The sequence below is a fragment of the Mandrillus leucophaeus genome, unplaced genomic scaffold, assembly GCF_000951045.1.
Source record: "Mandrillus leucophaeus isolate KB7577 unplaced genomic scaffold, Mleu.le_1.0 Scaffold555, whole genome shotgun sequence".
Taxonomy (NCBI): Eukaryota; Metazoa; Chordata; class Mammalia; order Primates; family Cercopithecidae; genus Mandrillus; species Mandrillus leucophaeus.
The window spans coordinates 273,908-282,268 of record NW_012105975.1 but is presented as its reverse complement, the minus strand read 5'-3'; the positions used below and the strand labels follow the sequence as shown (position 1 = coordinate 282,268).

The window sequence follows — 8,361 nt, the reverse complement described above, 5'->3', positions numbered from 1 at the left end:
ATATCTTTGGGGAAAGGGCATTCATTTGCCCACTGCAGGGCCTCGAAACCAGGATTCCAGCCCTGTTCAGATTCTGGCTTCTCTGTTTTGCTTTGCGTGTTGTTTTAGTCTTTTCCCTGCAGGGAAGGGGCCTGGGGCGCACAGTACAGCATTTCCCCAATATATTCAGAGTCACACCCTGAAAACCCTGATGATCAGAGACCAGTGCCCTTTGAAAATGCCCCGGGAAGAGCCTTGATTGGCCCAGCTCAGGTCACAGGCCCATCGCTTGGACCAAGCACATTGTTGGGGTGCAAGGGGTATAAGGTACCATGACTGGTTCAACCTGGCCGAGAGGTCACCCCTGAGACTAGAGGAGTGAGGTCTCTACTAAAATATGGAGAGAGGTGCCAGCTACAAACTCAGAAATGATGTTGTGATTATCATCATGGGGGCCACCTGTGGACCTGCTAGCGGTGCTCAGGGAGCCTGCTGCCTTAGTGCTTCACTGCAACCCTGTGAGGCCACACTATTAATTTTTTTTGAGAAAATATTTAATAATATTACTATTATTTATTATCATTTATGCTGGAAAGCAGTGATGCAATCATGGCTCACTGCAGCTTCAATTTCCCAGGCTCACCTCAGCCTCAGCCTCCTCTCACTTCAGCCTCCTGAAACCACAGGCACACACCACCACACCCTGCTAATTTAAAAATGTTTGTAGAGATGGGGGTCTCACTGTGTTGCCCAGGCTGGTCTTGAACTCCTGAGCTCAAGCGATCCTCCTGCCTCAGTCTCCCAAAGTGCTAGGATTACAGGCGTGAGTCACCACACCTGGCCAGGTTGCATTATTAATGCTACTCTAATGGCACCAAGTCCCAGCCCCACCACCGACCCGCCTGTTTCCTTCTCTGTAAAATAGGACTAATAAGAATCTGTGCCTGGCCAGGCTGTAGGGCTGCTGGAGAAGCAGAGAGGAGGGTGTGTGTGAAGAGGAGATTTCGTGTGTGTGTAAGTAGGCCTTTGGCCAGAGGCAGGGAAGGACCTCTGGAGCCCTCCAGCTCTCCAGCCCACCTCTCTCCCAGGGCAGCAGAGCCACAGGCAGAGAGATCTGGCGGGCCCAGTGGGAGCAGGGCTGCCCAGCCTGCACCTGGCCAGGCTCTGCTCCATGAAAAGGCAGCCATTCAGGGCCAGCTTGGACGGCAGCCGGGTGACGAGAGACAGGGAGCCCTGTGCTCCGGAGAGGAAGCAGGCCTCCGCGTGGCCTCAGCATGGGGCTGAGCTGCCAGCCTGGGAGGGGAGGTGCCCGAGAGGGAAGACTAAGCTAGTGTTTGAGGCCGAGGGGCTGAAAGGAGGCTGTGTGTACCCAGGCCGGCCGCCCGGCGGGTGGGATGTGAGTCATGGTGGCCTGGGGGAGGGTGCTGCCTGGGCCCAGCTGTCCAGAGTGAGGGGCACAATGCCCACCATGGGTGAATGTGTGGCAGTGTGTGCTGGGGGTGGGTCTGAGGCTCTGCACATCTGCCCAGGCCGCCCCGGGGTCCCTGGGGTGGGCACACCCCACTGCCCTCTGAATATGGCTGCCCCTCCTCCCTGCCCGGGTCTCCTCCAGGCGGCCACGCTGGCGATGTGGTCCTGCAGTTGCTCAGCCAGTGGGCATCAGCCCCGCCCTCCTGCGTGTTGCCCACCAGGAACACGGAAGGGCCGGTCCCTGCTCTTAGCAGTGCCCCGTGTGGTGGGACAGGTGGAGGAGGTACAGACAGAGGAGGCTCGTGCAGGGGAGCGCCGGCCAAGGAGGGAGCGCCTGCTCCAAGGGAGGGGGCATTTGAGGTGGGTTTTGAAAGATGAGCAGGCACTCACCGGATTCTCAAAGGCGGTGGGGAGAGCACATTTGAGCAGAAGGAAGCTGGGATCTGAGTGAACGGAGACAGGGTTGCTGGATTGAGGTGGGGGCAGATGCGGGTGGTGTTAAGGGTGTGTGGACAGCGCCCAGAGGGCCCAGAAGGTCATGGGAGGCACAGACTTGAGGACTTGGGCAAGGATCACAAGGGCTGCTCACGGATGTAACACGGCCCTGCCTGGTCCTGAGCCCCTTCCCAAGGGTCTACCAGGCAGAGTTTCACTGGTGGCAGATAAGCTGGCTGGGGGAGGCCCCTTCCACCTGGGAAAGACCATGGCATGGTGTGTGTGTGTGTGTGTGCGCGTGTCTCTGGCTGTGTGTGTGTGGATGGGTGTGTCTGTGTTTTTTACCAAGTGTGCATGGATGTCAGGTGTGTGAGTGTGTACGTGTGAGGGTTACGCACATGTCTGTGTATCTGACCTCTATGTGTGTAGGTGTGGTTTGTGTCTCTCCAAATACACGTGTCTGTGTGTGCATGCATGTCCCTGGGTGTGTGTGTTCATGTGTCTGGGTTCACACGTATGCCTGCATGTTTCTGCGTGTGTGTGAGTGGTTGTGAGAGTGTGTGTCCATGTGTGCCCAACAACGCCCCTGCCGACAGTTGCCGAGGTGCAGCCCCACCGCCCTGTGTCTGGGGCGTGCTGCTCCACTCCTTCTTTGCCTTCTGAGCCCTCATTGCTGGGCTTCCAGTTCCTCAGCATCTGTGAACTCCAGCTTCTTTCTCTGGCTGCCCAGCTCTACCCTGACTTGCCTGGGTCCCACACCCAAAAAGCCCAGAGCAGCCAGTGGGTGCCTGGCCACAGGAAGGAGTCCGGAGAGCTGCTCAGCCCCAGAAGGAGCTGCGTCCTCCCTCCGCTGGCCAGCCTGGGGCTCCCCCCACCCCAGAAAGAAGGGGTGATCAGGGGCATGTGTGGAGGCATTTCCCAGCACCTCCCACCTGATTCTCCGGCCTTCGGGGACTCTCATCTAGGGCTTTGTTTTGGATGACCTGAGAGTCCCAGGGGCTTGGCGTGAGGGGAGACCCGGCCCGGGCATCTCTGCGGCTGCTGAGTGAGCCTCTGGAACCGGGTTTTCGTGATAACAGCAGCTTCTTTTGATAGATCTGCCCACTCCAGGCTGTTCCTATGAGGCTGCAGATCTCAGGACTTGTCGCAAACACAGAAGGGAATGCATCACCCAGGCCTGGCCAACCGTGGTGCCCCCGCCTCCCCAACGTGATCATTGGCCCAGGTTGGGGACATGACTGAAGCGAGACTAGTGACAGTCCTTCCCTGGACATCTGTATATGGAGGTGAGAGAGGGAAAAATCTCTCTTTTCTCTGAGGTCCCTGAGATGAGGTGACAAGTGCCTCAGCCCATGTGTGAGCCTGTGTTTCTCCTGCTCTTCATGAAGAAGCCCACGGACCTTAGGGAACTGCCAGGGGCTGGGCAACTGTCCAGAGAGAGAGGCTGTGTAGGGAGAGGGGGATCCTGTTATATGAGCCAACAAATCCCTCTGGCTGGAGCCACCTTGGGTCAGGCTGTTGTCTGTCACAACCAGAGGAGCCCTGGGCGATCCCTGCCTGGAACCGCACAGCTGGGTTTCCCGGGAGCACCTTTGCCTGGCCCTCGACACGCCTCATCGTTCCTCCCTGACCTTCTCAGATCCTGCACAGAGGCTGTGGACACCCTCTTCCACTCTTCTCAAGCTCCTAAACCCACTTCTGCTTCCTCAACTGCCACCTATTTCAGTGGGAACGTTTAACTTCCTTAACTCATTCCTTTCTGGCTCCAGTCTCCTCCATTGCTGCTTCCCCATTCTGTCCTTCTCCTGCCCAGGTTCAGTGAAGCAGTGGCCCTCCTCTGGCCCTGGCTCAAGGCCGACCAAGAGAGCAGGCATTGGAGGGCTCAAAGCCGGTGGTTCCCAAACCTGCCTACATTGTGAGAATCACTGGGCATCTCTGGGGAATTACAGCCTCCTAGGCAGCATCTCTGCATGCGGGCTCTGGAACTGGTAAGAAGCACCTCCTCGGGGAGGGCGAGGTGTCTTCCTGGTTGGTGGGCTGGGCTTTATTGGGCAGGACTGGGCCATGGAAGGGCACCTCAGGGTTCGCCGCAGCAGGATGCTGCCTGGCATGCTTCCTGGCATGCTGCTTCTATGAGGGCCCTGCTTGCAGCCTTTTTTATTTTATTATTTTTTTTTAAGACGGAGTCTCACTCTGCTGCCCAGGCTGGAGTGCAATGGCACAATCTCGGCTCACTGCAACCTCTGCCTCCCAGGTTCAAGTGATTCTCCTGCCTCAGCCTCCCAAGTAGCTGGAATTACAGGCACCTGCCACCACGCCCAGCTAATTTTTGTATTTTCGTAGAAACGGGGTTTCACCATGTTGGTCAGGCTGGTCTCGAACTCCTGACCTCAAGAGATCTGCCTGCCTCGGCCTCCCAAAGTGCTGGGACTACAGGCGTGAGCCACCGCGCCCAGCCGCATGCAGCCTCTTTAAACTTTTTCCTGTTTCAGCTGAACGCCTTGTGATCTGGGCTTCTTTCTAGCCCAGTCTTCCCTTGGGCAAGGGGACTTCCCAGACTCCAGACCACCTCACGCCTTGAAGACACGGTCATCTCCTCCTACCTCTCTGCTTGCTCCATCCTGGCCTCCTCCTCCTCCCACCCCTTCAAAGGAAGACCTGTCCCCGGAAGAAATGTGCTCTCCCTTTTCATTTTCCATACCTACTTCCCTTCCCTCTGCCCTCGATCCAGACACTGCCTTGGTTTCACACGGGAGCCATTTCTGGGGGACACCAGTTTACCTGGGGGCACTCCCCCAGTGCTTGTCTGGGCAGTGACCCCCTTGACTCAGCAGCCTTGAGGTCCCTCCTGCACTGGCCTGCAGGATAGGTCGGGTTCTCTGCAGTAGATATTGGTGGCCTTCAAGGACCAGAGGTAGTTGAGAAAGCGTAGGTCTCACCCCACACTTCCCCATCGGGTGGCATGTTACAGAAATCAACTCTCAGACCCAACAGCTACCCTACTGGAAACATCTGTTAGCACGAAGCACAGAAACAGACACCCCGCCTCTGCCCATGAGCTCCGGGAAGTCCCACTCTGTCCCGTCACAAAAGCTTTTGTCAGGGCGAATTCAAGGACATGCTCACCAATGACTAGCTAACCTCCAGTCGGAGCATCACCTGTAGGGGCCCAGAACCACTCAGAGAAAGTTCCAGACCCAGGGCACTACCCTGCTGGTGGCTGGGCTCATCCAGGCACAAGCAGAGGGGACTTGTGGTGCTTCTTCCCAGGCACACATCTTCAGTAATACTTTTTTTACTACAGAACAATGATTTCTGACCCTCCCGTGCTAACGCACAGACCCTCTGCTGTGACAGTAGACAACCACATTTGAAGTGCTGGCTGTGGCTGCCCCTGGAGGGTAGACTGCTGCTCAGGTCTTTCAAAAACACCAACTAAAATTAACTCACATGCCCACAAAATCACAGCAGCGCTGAGGCGATTACAGCCAGCACAGCTGCCTGACCGTGGCCCCTGCTGGGCTCCGTGCTCTTGCCCCACGATGGCCACCTCTCTGCAAGGCACGCAAGACACCTCACCTTCTGCTTCCGGGGTCCCTCTGACCCAAGTTGGCCCCCACCTTGTCCAGTCAAGCCACTGACCCAGTGTGTTTTCTGGCCAGTCAGATACTCCCACCCTTAGGTCTCCGCAGCCCTCACCTCTGGGCAAAGGCCTGTGCTGGGGTCACCAGCAGGGTCGGATTCCAACCTATTCTGGAAGGTTGAAGGGGTGGGATATAAAAGAAAGTGGAGGTGGAGGTGGGGATGGGTTGAGGGGCCAAAAGATGTACTGGGGAAGAGGGCATTTCTTGGGGTCCTCCAACGTCCCGGCTCACGAGCTTCCCCCTCCAAGGGAGCAACCTGAGGTGCACGGAGTGGCCTTGTGACAAGGACACAGGACACACCTCCACCTTGGCTTGGGACTCCTGCAGCCTATGCAGCCAGCTCTTCTTCGCCCACCCTCTTCTCCTGGGATCTGCTGCTCTGGAACTTCCCTCTACCTCTGGACTCTGCCTTCAGCCAGGGTCGGGGACAGCAGGAAGGCATATCCCATTGCAGACAGGCCTGCCTTCCTTGGGGCCTCGCGTAAATCCACAGGAATCTGCTGGGGCTCTGCCCTCTGGCTGGGGCAGGTGGAACTGGCTAGATTGGCGGTGGGGGGACCACTGTGCTTGCCATAGGGACTGACTCAGCTGCCCCACAGGGGAGCACATTGGAGTAACAGGGGAGGCTGACCCGAGCCTGGCCCGGCTCCACACTCCCCACTCCCACCCTACCATCAGAGACTCGCATTTAATTGCCATTCATTTCCCCTCTCTGAATTCAACCTAGGCACAGATCAGATGATTCCATGATGACAAACCGCTTGTCTCAACTGACCAGATTCCTCTGGCAAACACTCCGCTGACCTTGGGCAGCTCCCTCTGCTCCCACCTCCTCGGGTCCTTGTGCTGCTGGGGCCTTGTGGAGTAGGCTGGACATCAATGATAACACTAACAGTAGCCGGCCTTCCACCAAGCTCTTTACGTAGGGGACGCCTATGTCTGTGCTTCATTGGCGTCATCTCACAAGGCCCTGAGCTGGCAGGAAATTGAGGTCTCAAGAGGAAAAGCCACCTGCCCCCAGTGACAGCCAGGAAGTGCAAGACTCTGACCCAACCCCCATGCCTGCCATCCCCAAACATGGGCTCAAAACCCCTTCCCAGGGACAGCTGTGTCCACCCCTCAGCAGGAGGAGGAGACCCCACAGCACCACGTGAGAGGTCAGTGCCGAAACCAGGGAGGCAGCTCTCAGGAGGGCACCTGTGTGGAGCCAGGGAAACCAGGGCCACACTTGCAGGGTGAAGTGGGGAACCCGGAAGCCTGGGCAGCGGAGCAAAATGCTTGGTGCCCTGTGGGAACAGGTAGCCAAGGCGACACTGGGATGAAGGGAGCCGTGGAGCTGTAGGAATTGTGGGTGGCCCTCAGTGGCAGGCAGCCAGGCCAACAGGGGCTTTGGGCTGCAGGTCAGCCCCTCTCCTGCTCTCGAACTTTTGGAGGGCCATTACAAAGGGCATCAGCCCCAAGGTACTCCTCTGGAATTCTGCCTGAAAGGCCCTTCACATTCCCTAATTGGCAGTTACAACATTCCAGAACATTCTATGGTACCTTAAGTTTCTCCTCCCCCTCCAAGGGCCCTTGAACCTTAAGGACAGGGCAGAAGGGGCTCCTCACCCTGGCCTCGAGGGCTTAGGATCCAGCTGGGGACTCCTAGCCTCCCTATGTGATGGGCAGGAAAGTACCTCCTTGTCACTGCTGTCCCTGGGAAAAAAGGTTGAGGAAGGGCTCAGAGCCAGCCTTCAGACCAGGCAGGAAGGGTTCAGAGCCAGCCTTCAGGCCATGCAGGCCTCCTGGATGTGCTTACTAACTCTGCGCTAGCTGTTCACCGAGCTGGCTGGGAGTTCCCCTCTGCACCCCCATTTCTTCCCCTGTAAGGTGGGAATAATAGTGCATGCCTCTAGGATTAAGTGAACCAGTCGTTCATGGGCGGAGAACCAGGTTTGGCATATTGTAGCTGCTCAGTGGACGTTAGCTATTATGATTGGACAACAGCGTGCTTCCGTTTCAATTCTATGGGCATTTTGGAGGTCCTGCTGGATGCTAAGCAGCGAAACCTCAACCCGGAACAATACCAGAACAACCTGAGCAACAGCAGGACCAGCGATGGCTCTCCCTGCTGGAGGATTCCGGAAGTCACCTGGCTGGACCAAGCCCCCTCCGTGTTCTCTGTCGGCCCACTCCCCACAGCAGCTAGGCCTGGTGTGCACAAGCAGACTAATAAAGGCTTGAGGACAAAAAGGGTTTTGAGTGATAGGTGAAAAAAGAAAGGAGATAGGGCTGGGCCAACAGGCCGTCCCTGGTGGTAGGGAGCCCTCAGAGGTCGGAGGAATCCCAGAGGTGGAGAGGGGGACACGGTGGGGGCACAAAGAAGGCTTCCAGAGCCACAGCCTGGGCGAGTCCTGACATGGAGCCCAGCCTCATACGGCCTCTTCCCCTAGTGGCTGGCTTTGCTCCTGGCCCGAGGTAGCCCAACAGCTGGGAAAGGGGTCTGCCTGGGCAGGGGAAAGGTGCAGGGGCAGAAGGTAGCAGAGGGAGAAAAGGGCCCCCTGTCTGCCTCTGGCCCCAAAGACAAGTCCGAATGGGGTCAGAGGGAAATGGCCGGCCCTTGGGGTGCCCCAGGGTCTTGGAGGGGACCGGGTGTTCAGGTTTCGCACAAGTCCAGGAGGCGCCGGCGACCCCCACCCCCACCCCAGGAGGCTCCGCCAGGAACAGGCGTCCCCGGGATTGGAGGTGACCCCCGCGGGCTCCGAAGCCCCGCCTCGGCCGTACACTGTCTGCTAGGCGCGTTTGGGGAGCCTAGGGGCCGTCTCGGAGAAATGGGGTGGTCCCCGCCAGGCGG

General features: G+C 57.8%; 1 protein-coding gene across 1 annotated transcript in view; it reads left to right on the top strand.

The window, feature by feature from the left end:
• The window catches only part of B3GNT7 (UDP-GlcNAc:betaGal beta-1,3-N-acetylglucosaminyltransferase 7), a 20,315-nt gene that overhangs the window by 8,297 nt on the left and 3,657 nt on the right, over positions 1-8,361 (top strand). Inside the window, exons 2-6 of the mRNA XM_011998092.1 lie at positions 1,068-1,192; positions 1,592-1,732; positions 6,629-6,866; positions 7,477-7,690; positions 8,091-8,287. Of these exons, the coding sequence (XP_011853482.1) occupies positions 1,068-1,192; positions 1,592-1,732; positions 6,629-6,866; positions 7,477-7,690; positions 8,091-8,287 (915 nt within the window). The remainder of the gene's footprint in view (positions 1-1,067; positions 1,193-1,591; positions 1,733-6,628; positions 6,867-7,476; positions 7,691-8,090; positions 8,288-8,361) is intronic.